The following is a 19,742-nucleotide window of genomic DNA, read 5'->3' on the forward strand; positions in this document are numbered from 1 at the left end:
CTTCAATGCTTGTTTTGACTAGTTCTTGTTCTAACCAATAGGTATTATGAGGGGCTTTAGCTGGGTCTCATAGCTTCATGGAGCCATATTAGGGTCTACACTTAGACCCTTTTTTAGCATAGCTTCATCTGATGCTTATAAGTCTGCTTTAGGCCTATGACATATTCAAGAAACAGCTGATGATGAAAAGAAGAGGGTGGGGGAAGTATCATAACAGACTTTCCAGTTTTATGAGCATGGATGTTTTTATGAGTAGATTCATTCAGTCGTATGGCCTCGTTGCCATCTTAAGCTAACAGAAGGTGAGGCTGTAAGTCCTGAGGATACATGACTGTCCAATGAATTTGTTGTCAGCTGACTAATTTTCAGCCCTGAACCAAGAGAGTACACACACACATGGAAGCACATAAGTACATACACATATGCCCTATATTTTTCTGTACAAAATAGTGACATTTACACTTTGTCATGTACAAAATGATAGGCAAAAAAATGGCTCTTGTAATTACCCCAAATAAGAGTGATGATGGGACAAAAAGTTGGAATGAAGTGCCTCAAAAAGAGACTCATAACATGATATAAGTGTTTATGGAATCATATGAATCATATGACTGTAAAATTGAATGACCAAGTAATGAGCATGTAGTTCATCAGGAGTATTTGTTGATCTCTTTTCAATTTATTGATCAATTTGTTCAAGACATCAGGTCTCACCACAGATCCTTCCAAGACAAAACTCAACAAGTGATGCAACATGACCGGTCGGTGGGAGGAAAAAGAGATGGCATTATTCCATCCAAAAAATTATTCAACTGCATTGGTACCATAAACCTTTTCCTTGGCAAATAGCTGTGACAGATGGGATGTAGTATGATGGTGACACGTTGGTTTTCTCCTTTATTACTGGATACAGATTCAAGTAAAGTTGCTTAGAAAAGATTTCAATTGTCAAGCATATAATATGAAGAACATACTGCAAGTGAAGACACAGGTTGTTTGTTCCAGGAGAGTGTGCATAAAATTTAGTTTTCTATTAATGCTGCTGGTTTGCTTGGTGATGGATATGAGATGGACAGATACAAACTGCTTTAACAATCATTCTACAATACCTTTACAACAAGCACATTTAGTTGCAACAGCTTTACAGTTTTTTTTTTAGTTTTTGTTTTTAAACATGGTGGTAACATCTTTCCATTTAAAAACAAACCAACTATTAGAAAAGACAATAAATTTCCCAATAAATCTGATCAGTCTATCAGGTCTGAACAATGAACTGTATGCGTGTAAAAACAGTCTGGGCACAAATAAATCCAGCAGTCAACTCATTCACAAAAATTATAAAAATGATAAATTCATACTGTGCTATTGGCAAACAGACACAAGGAGAAGGATCTGTGTATTTACCAGAAGGAATTTATTTTCTCTTTGGGGGTGCATTGGCAGTGTGAGACCTAGAACTTTTTTCCCCTTCATCAGGGCTCTATTTGTCTTTGAGCTGACAAGGAAGAAAATAATGCTTTGTTTTACGAGTGCTGGATCCAATTCTGTCCTGTTAGTACCATTAAAACTTGATTTAGACACAAAGACATAGAATAGGCCCTGCGATAGACTGGCTCCTGCCCCTTGCTTCTAATTGCTGGGAAAGGCTCCAGCCCCCTGCAACCCTGACTTGGACCAAGCAGTGAATGAATGCATGACATAGAATGTCTCCTCAAATGGGTTGGACTAACATCTGTGCTTTGGGTTAAAAGAAACAAGCAAATCCCAGCCCCTGATGGAAAAGCCGCAGAAGATGACAGGGCACATTGAGGGTGGGGCGAGCAGGACAAAGAAGAGAATGTGTCAGAGGAAGGCTCAAGTGTATTTTTATAACTTCCCAGTCAGGGTGCAGTGAGTAGCAGACGTGTGAGATTAATGTGTCAAAATGTTACCAAAGGTCTGTTTCTGAGAGGGATAAAAGTTTATTTTTGAGTCAAGTCATAGCCAATGTTCAGGATTCAGGTTTCAGTCATGCTCCGTGTCATCAACAATGGGGGTGTTGTAACTCTGGAACAATGGCTGCATGAAGAGCCCCATTGTGCCAACCACACACACAAACACAAAGATCCACAGAAAGAGACGATCAATCACCATCGCCACATATTTCCAGTCTTCAATGATCTACAGAGACAAAAAAAAAAAGAGTTATGTTTAATTCTGCCAACCGCATCATTTACAGACATGATTTTAAGTACAAGTGGTGATTATGATTCATACATACATACATCTTCTGTAGTTATCTTATTTCTAATTTCAAGTTTATTTTTATAGCTAATTTTATGTATCAGACAAGTCAAAGCACTTAAAACTTTAAAAACATTACAGCATAGTGCAAAAATGGTGGGGAAAAAAGTGCTGTGAATGGATGGTGGCTGTCAATGACCAAAATTCTTCCAGACAAAAACATGTTTTCATCTGCGAGTGGCTCCAGTGGCTTCAGGAGCAGGGATGACTGCATCACAGGTAACTACTTCAACATTGTTTGCTTGTGCATTGTCTTCTTTGATGTATGATGGCACAAATATTGCAGCTGCCATGTATGTATGTGAATCCATACATCCATCCATCCATCCATGACAAGTAGATATAAATGATTCATTCTAAAAGACTAAAACCATAACATTTATTTTAGTAAAGTGATTAGATACAAAAAAAAATGTTTTTTATGATAAAAATCTTTCTGTTGTTGACCATTGCTTTTGTTACACACTGCACACATAGGCAATTCATTTGTTTTGTTAAAAAATGTTTCGGTCAGAAACACAAATGTCTTATCTTATGAAAATGTTTGAAGACTCGAGATCATTAGCCCGTCTGACTAAATTTAGCCTTCACGGACCCACATAGCTAGTGGAGCTACGATACACATTTTTATATGCTGTCAATTGGTACTATACATACCTTTTAAGAATAAAAAGAAAAACTTGTGACAGTAAAGAAAGTTTTTTTTAAAGAAAGTTCTTTGAAAAAATGAGCCAATGGTAAAATGCGTGCATAGACACATCTTCTAAACACTTACCCCCTCATCATCGTCCTCACTCTTCATCTTCTCTGCAATGTACCGCACTCCATCCACCGCATCCTCCACATTAATATTGCTCTTCAGAGTCATCCTCCTCCTAAACTCTGTGTTCTCTGACATGTCACTGATCCTCCAGCCGTACCGTTTGGCTGACTCTTCATTGACATAGAAGGACGAAGAGCAATCTGCCACTCCTGATGGACTCCCAGTGCCACCCTCTGCTCCACACAACCTCTGGTCCGAATACTTTTGCTTCTGGTGTTTTTTCCTGAATCTTTCACGAATGTTGGAACTGCCAGGTCGTCTCATGAAGAGGAAAGAAGGGAGCCGGTACAGGAAGACACGTTTAACCCATGGTGGCATGGTGTGTGTACTAGGAGACCGATGGTGCACGTTGAGCACACAAACACTTGTGACAATAGAGAAAGTGACCAGCACCATGGTAAACATTAGGTACTTTCCAATTAGAGGCACTGCTAAAGATGTGGGTGGTACTATCTTTGAGATAAGGAGTAAAAACACAGTCAGGGCCAGGAGAACAGAAATGCATAGAGTCATCTTCTCACCACAGTCTGATGGGAGGTAGAACACCAGAATAGCCAGCGATGTGATGAGAATACAGGGAATTATCAGGTTGATAGTGTAGAACAGAGGCTTTCTCTTGATAATAAAGTCATAAGTAATATCCAGGTATCTGATATCATTGGGGTCTTCATTCTTGCGCCCAGGCAATGAAACAATATCCCATTCACCACTGGGTTTGAAGTCATCACGTGAGGCATAATCACTGAGAAGGATTAGATCAATCTCTGTGTGATCATAGGTCCAAGAACGAAACTTGAGGGTACAGTTCTGTTGGTCAAAGGGGAAATCACGGACTTCTATTTTGCAGGCTGACTTGTAGATTGCTGGTGGGAGCCAGGCTACCTCACCATTGTTGGAGACTACAGCATTTGAGTAGAAGGAGACTTCATAGGTCCCATCAGCACTGAAGAAAATTAGAAGATCAAGAAAAAGGAAAAAGTCAAGCACTCTGAACTCAGAAATAGACATTAAAACATTTCAATATATAAAACACATCAAATAGATTCACTGTTTAGAACAGTGCATCAGTTTAGCTTACATGGTAATCATCACAAGAAAGCCTAAAAGAATCACAATTATGAAAGGCACAATAAGCAGAAATTCATCATTTTTAGATATAAGTAATTAAAAAAATCGCTATGTGAAGAACTAGGGGTGTAATATCATATAGAGTACAGCGTGGCGTCACACATCGCCTCTGTGTTGATCTCTAGCCTTGTGTTCACTAGCCGGTCCGGCTGTGCATTCATGTGATTTGGCGCCTCATCTCTCTTCTCCAAGCCCTTGGCCTTCCCTCACTCTAAAAGGCTGGAGGAAGCGAGCAATGGCAGCTCATATTTTTTAAGTGAAATGACGGTGATCGGAACAAAACATTACCCCGTAGACAACCAGGATCCCACAAAAAAAATACAGTCATTGGTGCAGAAGTTATCGAATAAAGGGACATAACCAGGATTAACATTGGTCTAGTATTTCCAAAATGGAGAGCTCTTCAAGTGCTAAAAAGGCTACAATTTAACTCAGAACTAGCACTTCTCCTTTGCAGTAAGTAACAACATAAACATAAGTTACTTCGACATGTTCCACAAAATGGTGAAATTTTTTGCTCAGTGTGTTTGCAGTTTGCTCATTCGTTTGCAGACATTGGGGGTGCGTGGAAAAGATACAGGCAGCGCACAACAGCAAACCTTGCAGTGAAACTATTTCACTTTTTGTTCCTTTAAGTACTGTAAATACAACTTCCTTAGATCAAAAACACATGACATATTACACCATGACATTATCAATTAAACCAAAATTAAACTTAATGCAAAAGTAGTCTATAGGAAAAACTAACTGTATCCCAAGATTCATCAGCTTGTAGAAATGCCTTTTGCAGAAATAACTAACTGTTTCATGAATGGTGCAATCAGTCTCTCACACCATTGTGGGGCAACTTTGGGCCACTCTCCTTACAATGTTGCTTCAGTGCATTGAGATTTCTAGGTAGTTATTCATGCACAGCCCTTTTAACGTCCCGTCAGACCATTTCAGTCAGTTTGAGGTTTAGACATGGACTGGGTGATTTCAGCATCTTGATTCTTTTCTTAATCAACCAATTCTGTTGAAGATTTATTGCTGTCTCTAGGATCATTACCCTGCTGCATGACCAAACCCCAGTCAAGCTTCATCTGCTGGATAGACGGCCTCAGAAACTGTTTAAAGATCAATGCTGATGACTTTCGTCCTTGGCATTGTGTAAACACACACCTGAAGGCTCCAACATCTCTGCTGTTATTCAGGTGCACACATTTACTGATAATCAACTAATCAAGGCAAGGCAGTTTATTTGTATAGCACATTTCATATACAGGACCATTCAAAGTGCTTTACATAAAACAAAAGCATTACAGAAATTAAGAAATAGTAAAAGGCAGCAACACATAGCAAGAATAACAATAAAATAATAAATTACTTTAAAATGAAGCAAGATGTTAAAAAGTTACTGTGCAGAATTCATGCATAGGCACATGAGAAATGTTTTTAACCTGGATTTAGAAATGTCTACATTTGGTGAACGTTTTATCTCTACTGGCAGTTTGTTCCACTTGTTTGCAGCATAACAGCTAAATGCTCCATGTTTAGTCTGGTAAATCTTGTGCATGGCTTAACTGCAACTTTCATTCTTAATTCTTGTGGAAACAATAAGGGTGGACATAGTTTTACGTACTGTATTATGTTTATCTAATTGTTAATGTCTTAAAACATAAAACTTTATAAATGAAAAAAGGTGTTCTCTTTATTATTTTTTTTTATTTACAAAACTATGTTTCATGACTGTCATCATGTGTCTCAGGGGTGGGAAAGGCAACAGCTGAACTGAAAAGTGGTTCTTATTTCAAGAGAAAAGCTTGACACACAACAGGAAACTTGGCTACTATGACACTTAAAATGTGCTGAGTGACTTTTTTTTTTTCTTTTTTACCTGTCTAAGGCTGCAGGTGATGTATTATAAATCAGTCTCCTATCAATTATAAAGTGGGCCAGGAATCACACTTAGTCTCTAATGCTTTGCGGCTGCTGTGTATACACGGACTAATTAAAAATGCAGTGGTTTCACCTGCTTACAGTGAATTTTGGTCTCCCAGACTTAAACACGTCAACCTAAAGTCAAAAGGTAGGACTGATCATCTCCCATTATTTTCCTTCTCAGGTTATTTCACTTATCTGATGCCATTCAGCTAACAAGTGTTAGTGTTTGTAAAACTATAAAAGTTACCAGAAGCAGTTGTGATTTTATTAACTTCAGCATAGACCTTAGACAGTTACAGGAAGCAAATACTGTTTTTGGGTTTTAAATCCTGGTCTATTCTTGGTCCTTGGTCCTGGCTATTCTTCTATGTTGGTTTTAACAATGAGGTATAAAGCTAACGTCTTTATCAAGGGGAAATCTTTTGTGACGAGATAGATTTTAAAAAAACTTTGTATGTGTTCTTGCAGTAAATTGCTTTGACTTGAAGCAGTCCATTAATTCAAACAGAACTTTTGCCTTTAAAATCTGAGCAAAAAAGCATAAAAAAGCAGTAGATTTCTCATCCCTCATTACCGCTATTGTGATGAGTGTACTAGCTGTGGCCCGATTTGAGTTTTTGCTTTTGTTCTGATTTAAGCAACAGACCATGAATGAAAAACAAAATTTCTTTAAATTAATTTTGCCAAACTTCTCGTTTTCTATAAATTACCATAACAAGTTACACATTATATGTTAATTCTTACAAAATAATCTATTTATAACATTTGCATGTCTGAAGCAGAGGCTCCCATCCTAACCACATTTTCATGTAGAAAAATTCGAAGTAAATGTTACACAAGAAGCTAGCAGATGGAAAAGAGACCCAGGTGTTGACCTATATGGGTGACAGATGAGATGACGTCCAAATGCCTTCATGTCTGTCAGCTAACACTTCCACAAACAGGCAGTAGAGCTTTTTTTTCTCCTTGACTTATCTTATTACAGCCCTGAGATGATTTTTTTATACTCTGTATTGATTTTCACCTGCCGCCATTGCACACAGCTGCAAGAGGATTTTTAGATGTCTACTAAATCAAAATTTGTTTATGTTAATATTTTCAAGAAGCAATCAATGTGCAAACTGGACAACAACCCAACAATACCAAACAGTACTTTTGTTGGGCATTTTTGAAGGATCAAAGACATAGGGCATGCACAAAAACTCACCACACTCCAGGTTAAAGTTTGTAGAAAACAAACTGTTAAGCCTTTACTGGTCACTCATAATCTTGAGGCTGAGTGTAGACATTACATCAGGCAGTATTAAAACATTTTTAGAATTGTTGATCACAAAAGGTGGCAAGTAAATAATAAAAAGAGATAAGAGGACAGATGAAATAACAGGACTGCATCACAAACCTTTTAGAGAATGGGACTACTGCAAGTATTTCAATGAAGTGGTCAACCTCAACCTGCTCTTGTGACACTAACATTCTCACAACCACACACACGCATACACACACGGTAACTTCATCTGTCAAAAAATTGTCATACTTGTTATAGAGGACGATGTCTGGCAGCCAGATGTGTTGTGAAGGAAGTCGAATTTTCTTTATTCCCTCATATTCATCTGGATCCCACATTAATCTGTAATCATTCCATCCCTGAAGTACAAGCATACAAATCACTTAAAGACACCAGTCATTGATTGCTTTTAAGCAAAGATGAAAATGTATGAGAAAAAAACAAAACAGAATACAAGAATTAAGTAGGCATATACAAACATGCCAGTTCATCTAAACAATTGTTGACTCAACGCATTATAAAACTGCAGTACAGTAACGTCTTTAGCTAACATACATAGAGCTGGCCTCAACAGTGAATCTGATCTATGTCTTTGCATGTTTTTCCACAAACTGCTGCACTGCCACAAACCTATGCGTGCGATGTGGCAGTGACTAATCCAGCTGAGACATTTTCCGTGCCTCTCAAAGACATTGCACACTTGCATACTCATGCTTTAACATAGTTAAAGAGAATAGTATGAACACAAACCTGTGTGAGCCAACAGTTGGTGGTCATGATCTGTTCCCTCTCATTCTGAAACAAAGATAAAACCAATGACTGCAGAATTTATAAAATGACTTAACTCTTGTCATTGCAAAACTTGTTCACAAATGTTCACAAATCATTTTATATTAGAAAAGTAGCATTTTAATATGTTCTTACATATAAGTGTTTATTTGCTTCCTTACCACATTGATCAGCTGTGCCAGAGACACCTGGATGTAAACAGTGACTTGCTGGCTGTTATTAACAGCTGGTCTGATCAGCTTGTTGTAACGCTCTGATGACAACAGGTGACTCACTAGCCTTTCTTCCACCTCCGCACACAAGGCAGCTGCACACACACAAAAGTTAACACAAAGAAAATAACAGAAAACAAAGCAAATTATGTTTTATGGTCATGTGAATATCAAGACAGGATTTAATTTACTTGTCATTTTAATATTTGTTGACCCCCCCAGCCTAATGAGCTGATGTTTCTGGCCACTGTTGTACTCTTGCAAGTGGAGTCAAAATGAGAAACACAAGAGAAGCACATAGTCACACCCACATTCTGGCCTTTCAATGCTCTGAAAAAGAGACTAATTAAATTAATTGCATCTATTGGTAACAGAACTGTTTATCCAAAAGGATAAACTATAATTTAAGTTCACCAAACCTATAAAAGTGCACCATAAAACTAACTGCACTGGTGAAGCAATATCAAAATCTCGTGTGGTGTAGTCATTATGTCATAATTAAGCATGCTGAATATGTTCAGTTGTATTGAGTGCACAATGAGAGTAATGTACTTAGAGACAGTCCAACTCACACTGACATGCAAACACTTCTACACTCACCTACTTTCTGTGGATTTCTGTGCATGCAATGTGCAGTTCATATGACAATGATGGGTCACATGTTAAAAAACAGTCATGCCATAGACAGTTCCTCCACAGGGCTGATTTCACTCTGCTCTGCACACAACGATCTATGACGGGGTCAGAGCGCTTTACTGACAGCAAACTAACCCTGCCAGATTCTAATACCTTTTACACAAATTAAAATCCCATAGCCCACACATTTTTATTTTAAATAAAGATCAGCTTTAGGACGCATTACATAACTTTCCAACCTTAAAACTCTGGGTTTTGGAGGAACCTGGTTACTGTTTGACAATTTCAGGTTTCTCACTAGTAAACTATGTTAAAACAAGTGTAAAACACACTGAAAAGAAACGTCCTAACTGAGATAGGTTCACAGGAGAATTGAAGAGTCGTTATGATGCAGAAACACTAATTAATAACTTACAAGCTTACAAGCTGCTGAACAATGTTCAGGTTTAGATGTATTTCCACCTGTTTCAGTCTCCGACATCAGTTTTTACCTTGTGTTTGGTCCAAGTTCCTACACCTGTGATGAATCTAAAAACCACCGACCATTAAATGTTTATGCAGCAATTTTACAAACAAATGGATTAAAACCTGCAAGTCTGAAAACTGTTGCCTGCAGCTACAAAATCATTACGATCATTTATCGTTCTGATGTTTGATTCTGAAATAAAATAAATTATGTGTTCATCTATGTGTATTCATTTCTGATCAATTAATATATTCTGGGCATCACAAAAGGAAAAAACAGTTGTTTAAATATACAGGATTAACCAATTAAACACATCTTGTTTAAGCAAAAGGTGCAGTAAAATACGGAAGCAAGCAAAACTATCAGTTATGCAAAAAAAAAAAAAAAAAACTTTACTGGATCAGATGGCAGATTTACTCATTTGAAACGTCTGAAAAGAGAAAAACAATTGGACTCATGTTAATCAGAGAATAACAAACATCACAATCTCCTGGAAGAAAGTGATGTTCTCGTCTGCACATAAGAGTTTCATCCATATCGGTTCAGTTTCATTTAAAATCCTGCAGCCAGTAACCCTTTCTACATGAATTCTCAGGTGTACCACCTCACCTGTTCTCTCATCATCCCATTCATCTAGATGACACATTGTAAATGCAGCCATCTTTATTTCTGCACACATAAAGCCCCAACTTTCCTTTAAATCCAAACCACAGTCAGATGAAAGCGCATCACTTGGAAAAGTTTTCTGGGACTTCTTTATCACTGCACTGCCTCCAAGAAGAAAACAAGGATGAAAATCTGCTGGTTAATTTCTTTTTTGTGAGCTGATCATTAGAGTTACTGCTACAGCCAAGTACACAACCTGAGAGAAAAGATGAAACATGGCCAATCAATCCCACAGTTCTGTGCGTGGTGATGTCGGTTCACATTCTCTATACAACTTTTTCTTCAAGGTGAGTTTCAGCTGGGTTTTTAGCTTTATGCACCGCATCAAGCAATTATAAGCAAGCGTATATTAACACACCGGCCGATTTGAATGCGTATCATTGCTGATTCAGGAAAGAAAAGCAAGAAGACATTATTGTAGCAAGAAAGCAAAAGAAAGAGATAAAGAGACATAGCAAGAGAAAAGCCAAAAGTCAAGATAAGACTGTCTTTTACTGGCTAGAGAGAGCTCACACTACAGGTAGGATTAAAAATGGATGCCAAATTAGTTGTTGATAAGGAGGAAATGACATTCACATCACTGAGAAAATGGCAAAAATTTCTCTAGTGCATCTTTAACTAACAGTGACACATTCAGCTTTTTAACTGAAAGTCAACTCTGACTATTTTAACCATCTTTTTGCTGTCTTATAGTGATTAAAATTTATAAGCCTTTCTCCTAAGAAAATACTAGGAAGTAAATATAATTAGTTTATGTTCTTCGAGCTGTTTTGCTAGTTTAGCTTTTGTTGTAGTGAAATGTAACCTACCATAATAACTTTTCTCTTATCTGTCTTGTTTCTTGCAGCGGTTCTGTGTACTGTATGTGTTTGCAGTGCGTAGCATTATCGGCTGTTGGGTTGCAGTGTTTCAACTGTTTGGTTTCCCTGTTTGCAAGATATAAACTGAATAAAACTGAAAAAACTAAAATGGGCAGAGACATAATTGTGTTCCTCCTTTACCAAAAATTGTCAAATTGCCATTAGACCCTCATTAAAAAAAACGCAAAAAAGGAAGACATACTTTAGCAAATGGCACTTTGGAGCTGAGTATTTCTAGCTACAAAGAAGATGGTTTCAGCAGAAGATACTTGCATGCCTCATATATTAAAGGGTTCGACTTAAACAGCTCTACAAACACTTCTGCAGTGACAGATTGTATCAAGACAGCTTAAAGCTATGCAGTCCACATCATGAATATTGTTGGTTTTAGGTTGACACGGGCCACGATATGCAGCCATCTACTCAGTTGTCTAATCTCTCTATTCATGATAGCTCCAAGACGTGTCAGGAGTAAAACAAACGGAGAGGTACTAAGCTTTAAAAAGGCAGCAGAATACACAAGACATGGTCACAGGACATTAACCTCCAAGCAAGCCTCCATCTGAAGAGGAGAAGAGAGATGTGTCCAGTGTCTGAGCAACTGTGACATGAAATTATACCTTGAAGGGTAAATGTCTTCAGACACACAAATGTCTCTGTCAGGATTAGAAATGAGACGTGTGCAAGGAGACAATTAAACAGGCAAAAAACGCCACAGCATACAGTAACGATACCAGAATGTAAGATAATTTCAAGATTAATATAAGCACCTGATCAAATTTAATAGGATCATGTTATATTATGATGATGAGTCATGAGGAATGACATGATTCATAAGTTTGCTTAATGGGATTTCATCCTGGCAGTCAGTAATTATTTATATGCACTAACAATGCAAACTGCTGCATGATGATATGCTTTATGCTTGTTCTAGTTTACAGCAGCTGGTTTTAGGATATTGTTGTCCGTGGAATTGAAACTACACCTTCAAAAAATCCTGTTGGTTGAGCTTGTTGCTGTTTTTAGCTTAATTTGTAAATGTATTTTGGTTAAGTGGATTAAGCTTGTTTAAAAAGCAATATATACATTAAACCGCAGAACAATTAGAAACAGATGTCAGACCACATAACAGGATTTAGAGAACATGATTACTAAGGCACTAATTGGTATATAAGCAACTAAAATTAAACATAATTAAAAAATAAGCTTGTGTTAAACTTTGACTAAAGGATTGCTCTGATGCTTTTATGCATTCAGTTCAGTTTACGCAGTAATTTTAGTCAGTTTTCTGTGGGTGACCTTACATATAATTGGAGTATTTAGAGACAGGAGTCAAACAAGACTCAGTTTTGGGGTGTTAAAGACCTGCTGTTTAGGGGTTTGATCAAATGAGGCTAAAATATGTATGCCTTTTCTAGGGTTACATAAGTTTATCTGACTGTAACACTAAATCACTGAGGAGCAAATTAAACTTGCATATGGTAAACATGGTGTATGTTCATTGTTTGGTTTTTTGTTTGACTTTATTTAGCAACATAAATACCATTAAATTGTTTAAAGTCATCTTCAAATACAATGAGCTTCATGTGAAAACCCAGAACAATAACAGTTCTTAAGAAAAATGTGAACTTTTCTTTTCATCAGAGTTTTGGTCTAAATTCAATTTTAGAAACTTAGATTATAGAAACGTTTAATCTCTCCGTCTTCAGTTTTTATATCCTGTATTAAAATTTAAAAAAGATTTGTTTGTTTTTTTTAAATATAAAGGGCATGTAACAGCCTTTTCTGCTGCTTATCCTGCACTGAGTTAAGGGGGCAACAGTCAGAGCGGAAATCAGAGGCTCAGTCTTGTCCCCCCTCCAAACACTGTCTGCAACTCTTCCAGAAAAATACTGAAGCATTTGAAAGCCGAATGTGACAGAATCTCTTCAGCAAGTCCTGGGTCTGCCCTGAGGCTTTTCCCAGTAGGAAATGGTCAAAAAGCCACCCCTGGAAGACATTCTGACCAAACACTCAAGTTCCTGACCCACTCTCTAAGGGTGAGGTCAAACACCGTTCATATGAAGTTTATTTCAGCTTCTATCTTTTATTTCAGTCAATACCCATGACCAAAGATGAGAGCTGTGGCCTTAGCTGTGGCAGAGGTTGACCCAACATGAACAAAAACCAAGAGATACTTCAAATCCTCTTTTTGAGGCAGCAACTTGCTCCCAACCCAGAAAAGGCAGCCTAACCTTTTTCATTTGAGGACCATGGTGTTCACTCTCACCTCAATTGTTTCCCACTTCAAATCCACCTCAGTGCATGCTGGAGATCTCAGCATGACAAAGCCAAAAGGACAATATTATATTCAAAAGACAAAGATGTAATCCAAAAGCTGACTGAAAAGGAAGTTTGATACCTATCAGAAATACAAGGAACAACTGGCAGTGATGCAAGGATTGGATGGTCTGCAGCAAATAGCCAGATACTAATATTTCTGAAATATCTCGTGCAAGATGTTACAAGAAACATAATTGCACCTTCTAAAAGTCCACAAGATTGGTTGGGCAAACTCCCACACATCTTCCAGCATCACAATGAGGGTAAAGATGTCCATAAAGGTTCTCATTCATGAAGGTCATGATATCCAACGGAGGTTGAGTCAAAACAATGAGACTGGATTTCGGTGATCTAAAGGGTAAAGATGTGCTCCATGGCCAGAAAGGGAAGTTGAATTTTAAATACACATCACTGGTCCAACCTTAGAGACCATCCCTGCCAAAGTCTAGTGTCTTTAGCCTTTGTTTTTCCAAATTGCTCTTTTCATTTTGTCAGAAGTCATTTTGCTTTAAAAAAATGTAAAAGGTCCAGTATAAAAATAAACCCAGCACAAAGAATTAATGAATAGAGAAAGACAATTGACTTCATGGTACCATTGAAAAGACTTGAAATCACTTAAGAAGGCTGGTGTAGATTGTATGAAGTGATGTAATGTGTTAACTTTGACAGCAAATATTAAAATAGTAGAAGAGGCTAAAATGAAATGTGTATAAGGTTGACGTAAGTTGAGATGAAGCATTGGGGAGTCTACCAGCAGGTCTCATCACACATGTATGCATGCACACACACACACTACTGTCCGCCTCACTGCACTCTCCACACCTCAATAATTCATGCTCGCTAAAATAAAAATACCATCATCTCTGATGCGCAGAGACTCAAACACAATCAGAGATTATTCTTCAAGTCTTTCCCACCCACATAAAATCAACATGGAACCCATCATATCTTACACACACAATGTAAAACCAAGCAAACAAACAGAAATCCAGATGGATGGATGATCTATGTAATCAGACCACATTACAGAAAAAAAAAATCAGATTATGCATCCTGTAGGTTTCTTTGTAGAATGCTGAATTATTCAGTGCATTACCATCTGTGGAGGACCAAAACAATTCAGGCTTCAGCTGTCTTCAGCTTTATTCAGTACACTGCCCTAATCGGTCATGCGATCAAAGACATTCATGTCCCATTCATATGCATCCACTAGCCATGTGGTCAAAGTCCAATGAGACATTTAACATTGCACATAGTGAACCTACTGCCAGACAGATTTGAGGTTTTCAGGATTTCTCTTGGTTTGTGAGTCCATCTGTTTGTTTGGATAAAACCTACAACAATGATTTTGTCTTATTTGTCACAGCCTCTCCCAAGACACTCTCTGTCCTCTTTTGCTCTTTTCTCCTGAGCAATGACAGGAGCAAAGGAGAGGCAATGGATGCAGGGAAAGTGGCTTATTCTGTGCATGTGTCACTTTTTACTGCTGCTCAGGTGTGCACTGACTGTTGCAGCTTCTCGTGTTTGCAAAGAGCATTTATCCCTTACTTCATCTGCCTCTTTTCTCTCCCTCAAACAGCAGCATTTCAACAAGTTCTCCAAAATAATGACTAATAGTTTACAATGAAGTGTTGATTCGCTGATGCTGGACACTGTTGATCTCTACTGTTTGAACCTATGCAAAACAGCAACTTTAGACTAAACTTGGACCAAAACGCTGTATATTTCTGCCTCTTCACAAATGAAGTCATGAAGTATAGATGCTACATGTTAAGTTAACTCCTGATTTTAGATAGACATTAAAAGTGAGTGGTTGTTTGTCTGTGTGACAAAGTGGAAACCTGTAGGGTGTATTCTGTCTCCTGCCCAGTGGCAGTTAGGATCCAGGTCCCACAGCACCATGGAGTGGATAAAGAGGGTGTGGGAAATTAATGCAAATTAAACTAAATCTTTAAAAACTAAAAAGTTTTAGTTTTTTCCTTTGCTTTAACTTTTTCTTTTGTTTGTCATCTAACTTAAATCTATTTATCCACATTCATTTAAATTTTCCACACACAGCACTCCATTATCCTTGTAAAAACTTGTGCAGATTGTGGCAGTAGAGAATCTACTAATCATAGTAAACCTTGAACAGAAGGCAAACTGGGAGTTTTGACGAAGTTGCTTGACTTTAATGGTGATGGTTAAGTTATTATTATTATTAATGTTAATAATAATAATAATAATAATAATAATACAATTGTAATGAACTGGATTTTGAAAAATATGCTTTAATTTGCGTATAATAAGACTGAACAGAATTGTATTTCATTGGATTTGTACTGATCTACAGTGTCTGTAAGATGCCCTGAGATGACTTTTGGTGTAAACAGGGAATTGCATTGAATCAAATTTAATTTAATCAAATTTAATTGAATAAATAAGATTACCAATCGCTTTCCTTTTCCTCTGCTCTGAGACATGAAAACATGTTTAGTATAATAGGTAGATCATTAAATTGACAAAGTAGCAATAACTTCTCGCACTTTACACCATCCAATTGTCTATAGGGAAGGATTAAAAGTAGATCCTATTCAGCCCCATAAAAAAAGCTCTGTATAGGTTTCAGTTTATGATTATTTCCACATCCCATCTACTGATAGAACTGAGGTGAGTTTAAAAAGTTTAGATTCTCACAATAAATATGAGTCATTGGCGCATTTAACGGGCAATGAGGCAAAGCAAGGCCCACAGAACTGAGACTTAATGATGGCCAGTTCACACCAAACTGCTTAATGAGCTACTTTAAAAACAGTCTTAAACGCAAAATGCGCTTCAACAAATTCATTGTAATATAAGTACTCCATGGGGATTCAGAGGTTTTGTTAAAGACAGGCAAGTTATTTGAGGCGTATTGAAAATCACGTGTTTTAATGACTGACGCAAGAGACGCTCGTGCTAATTCCCACTAGCCTGTTTGCAGGTGTCCCAAACACATGCTGAAAGTAATGCAAAAGTATGGCTCAAGCATTTCCTCCACCCGAAACAAAAAATAAAACAGCGTTGTACTTTTTGGTTTTGCCGCTTCCTTCGCAATAAGTTATTTATCTGACTTATTGAGTTGATTAGCATGCATGGGGTCAAAAAAGTGTCATTTTACAGCAGGCAAAGTCCGTTTAAAGACCCACACGAAAAGCAGAAGAATACCGTCCGAAAACGACTTGAAAAGATTACTCACTTGCCACGGTGAGAACCAGGAGAGCCAGCGCTGTTTTCACCGGGACTGCCATTGCTCCCTCCTCTCCAGTGCGACACACATACACGAAAACTTAGAGATGGAGCGACTGGTGCGTTTTCTTTTGTAGAAATTAAAACAGGGGGGAAAGAAGGGATAAATTACAGCGGCTCCATTGCAAGAGACCCCGCAGAAGAGAGCCTACAGTTGAAGGTTGGAGGCATGGAGAGGAGTACAGACTGTTGACTGAGCCGAGAGATGAAGGGGTTGGACGCTTTCTGCTAGAGCGCACCGACTCCACCGCTGGTCCTGGTGCTGTGACTGTGCGCGGCAGAAACCGGCAGCGGAGATCAGTAAGCCTTAATTCTTCTTGACCGGTACAAACAACACTTTACTTGGAAATTTGTTTGGGACTACTGGGGATACGCCAATCCTGTAATCGCCAAAGCGGCCATTCTTCAGATGAAAGATTTAAGCGCCCAGGTCCTCACATTGCCCAGCCTGCCCAGTGCGCTCCCCCGCCGGTCGTTAGTTTCACTCTCTACCGTCTTGATCGACTTGGTGTGCGTGACAACAAACAGGAAGCGATAACAGAGATCCCTCAGGGATGGCCTTTAACACCCAGAATGCCCCTGAAGCCAACCAAATCCCCTTCAATTAAAAGAGCGTTTATACACTGAAATTTTCATTCTGGGGTAATCATACCACTCATTAATAAAGCCCAAAGGTGAGCTCTGTAAATGGAATCTTATCTTAATGGATTCTATAATAAATTTTGACAAAATAAAGCTGATAATTCAGAAACCAAAGTATCTCCTTAGTTGCAAAATTGATGTTGGTGGTCCAGCTTTGCACCATCACCAAGGACATGTAGAATGGAGATTTAGGTTTATTTTAAGTAGGAAGCATGAAACTCTTGGGATTCTACAACATATTTAGGGTTGGTTAGGAAGTTAGAATTATTGGTTTGTCATTTGTAACGACAAATCAATGATTGAGATAATGTGACATTGATTATGGAGGATCATTTTCCTCTATTTTTGAATATCCACACCGGGATCAAAGTTCATAACAGGGTCAGCTACAGAATTGCAGTCATGTGGTGGAGATGTGTAAAACAAAGGTTTTATCGAAAGAAAAAATGACACTGGGGGTTAAAAGGAAACCAATATACACATACACACACACACACACACACAGGAGGACTAATAGAGAACAGGTGAAGCAAATGAACAAATCAGACAAGATAAACTAATGAGCAGGAAGCAGAAAGCAAAACCAAAAAACACAAGAGGAAACATACAAAATAAGACAGGAAAGAAAGAACTAAACATGAGAAGACTACAGAACATAAACCAAATGGAAAGGAAAGCAGAACAGAAAAGGAGAATGAAGAGAAGAAAAATGGGAAAAGATGCACCAGACAGAAAGCAACAGCTGTTTAATCAAAACAGAAAAACTAGACATGCAGCTGCTGCTCCTGTGAAGAAAATGACCTACAAGTCTGTACAAGAAAATAAAGTTGCTAATAATGGGGAGTACCATGGAGGCCCCAAGACGCAGGTGACCAGCAGCCACCCCAGACCACAAATCCCAGCCAGGCCACCACAGGGATGACTGGGGAAAATGGCAGAGCAAGAGCCCCCCACAGCCATGGAACACAGGCCCCATGAGGCCAGAGACAACAACTGCTGGCCTTGCAGGGCACTGGCCACACAGAGGTGGGCAGGACCCCATGAGCCCAAGAACCCCCTACCCGCCCAGACAGAGGCTATAAACCAAACACAGCATGAGCTCCAGAGACCAGGACATACATAAAAATACTGGTTCCCTGTTAGATTGTTGATTGATTATGAAACTGAATGATTTCAATTCATTTAGTGTCATGAACCCTGCCCACAAGTTACTGGGAATCCCTGTGATTAAAAACAATTATACAGGCAGCTGCTGTGGTGCTGTTTTATGACCTGGTATCTCATGAATTTGTTTACCCTTTTTTTTTTTTTTTTTTTTTTTTTAGTAAAGCCAACTTGTACGATTATACAGTGTAGAGGGATGCATAAGGTAATTCTTTCCCCTCAGCAGTTCATTTGACCTATGGATACAGATGAAAGTTGATGCTAAACCCAAGTATTACACACTTCATCTCTTGGGTGCTGTTTTCAATCCATCTGCATGATTTCAAATCATTATACTCTAAAACAGACACAACTGACAAAGAAAGTCTTAATAAAAATGTACATGCTGTCTGTCCATGTTTACATAGAACTGTTTTCTGATATGATTCCTATACAAGTAGGATGCTGGGATTTGTATCTACTCCAAAAACAGCTACAATTCACTGTTGAAAAAATAAGTTTTATGATGAAATTATCTGAACTTACTATTTAGATTAAATCTAATACCATATAAAAGAGCTTATTTTCCATCACCCAATAATGGATACTTTTGTAAAGAGATGCTGGTAGACAGATTTTATATATAGTGAACAGAACCACTCTAGAGATTTTCATCTTTATGCTGTATTTTTAACCATCCAGCTTCAAATGAAATCTTCAGGCAAAGCCTTTAATATTCACACACATACCAGTGTCTGAACAAATGTTGTGTGATGCATGGCATCTCTAACATACACAGTCAATAGAAAATTATCTGAACTTAAGCCTCACTCCTTGTTCCACACACAAGAGGCATTTCCTGGCTCACATGGTCATAAACACACCCAACATAAAATAGCCAAAGCTCAAGTTTCAACCTAATCATATTATTCTTCCATCACACACCCTATAACAGCCTCATGCGAGCTTCAGCTTGGCACAGTCCCCACGTGTCCTTCCTAATGAACGTTATCTCCACATACTAAAAGCACTGGAGAGGAGCAGAGGGAGGCCAGATATAATCAGAACTACTTAGAGCTCTCTGTCTGCAGAGGAACCAGTCAGTAAATACAAATAAATAATCCATTATAAGGACAAAACTCTTTGCTTACATGTTTTAGGCATACTGTTGACAAAAGAAATATTACATGCATGGCCTTAAAAAAAAACAGGGGGCGTCCTTTATAAAGTTGGTTTGATATTTATACTGAGAATTAGCAGACTTCAAGATTTTTGTATAATAAATGGATTAAATGCA

General features: G+C 38.1%; 1 protein-coding gene across 1 annotated transcript; it reads right to left on the reverse strand.

Moving 5' to 3' along the window:
• Nucleotides 1-1,950: 1,950 nt before the first annotated feature.
• LOC121643718 (neuronal acetylcholine receptor subunit beta-2-like) lies at nucleotides 1,951-17,171 on the reverse strand. Its single transcript, XM_041991275.1, has 6 exons — nucleotides 16,611-17,171; nucleotides 8,393-8,538; nucleotides 8,193-8,237; nucleotides 7,692-7,801; nucleotides 3,059-4,049; nucleotides 1,951-2,160 (listed from the first exon to the last, which is right to left on the reverse strand). The coding sequence occupies exons 1-6, from the start codon at nucleotides 16,660-16,662 to the stop codon at nucleotides 2,005-2,007; spliced, it is 1,500 nt and encodes a 499-aa protein (XP_041847209.1). The 5' UTR covers nucleotides 16,663-17,171; the 3' UTR covers nucleotides 1,951-2,004.
• Between the last annotated feature and the right edge of the window lie 2,571 nt (nucleotides 17,172-19,742).

This window comes from Melanotaenia boesemani, chromosome 7, assembly GCF_017639745.1.
Source record: "Melanotaenia boesemani isolate fMelBoe1 chromosome 7, fMelBoe1.pri, whole genome shotgun sequence".
NCBI lineage: Eukaryota > Metazoa > Chordata > Actinopteri > Atheriniformes > Melanotaeniidae > Melanotaenia > Melanotaenia boesemani.

What these genes read in the sequence shown, in the direction of transcription:
- LOC121643718 (XM_041991275.1), bottom strand. Translation starts at nt 16,662, where the DNA reads ATGGCAGTCCCGGTGAAAACAGCGCTGGCTCTCCTGGTTCTCACCGTG. An exon ending in GACATCGTCCTCTATAACAA is followed by an intron (nt 4,050 to 7,691) that starts GTATGACAATTT and finishes AATTTTCTTCAG; the next exon opens with TGCTGATGGGACCTATGAAG. An exon ending in GTGAGGACGATGATGAGGGG is followed by an intron (nt 2,161 to 3,058) that starts GTAAGTGTTTAG and finishes TTGTCTCTGTAG; the next exon opens with ATCATTGAAGACTGGAAATA.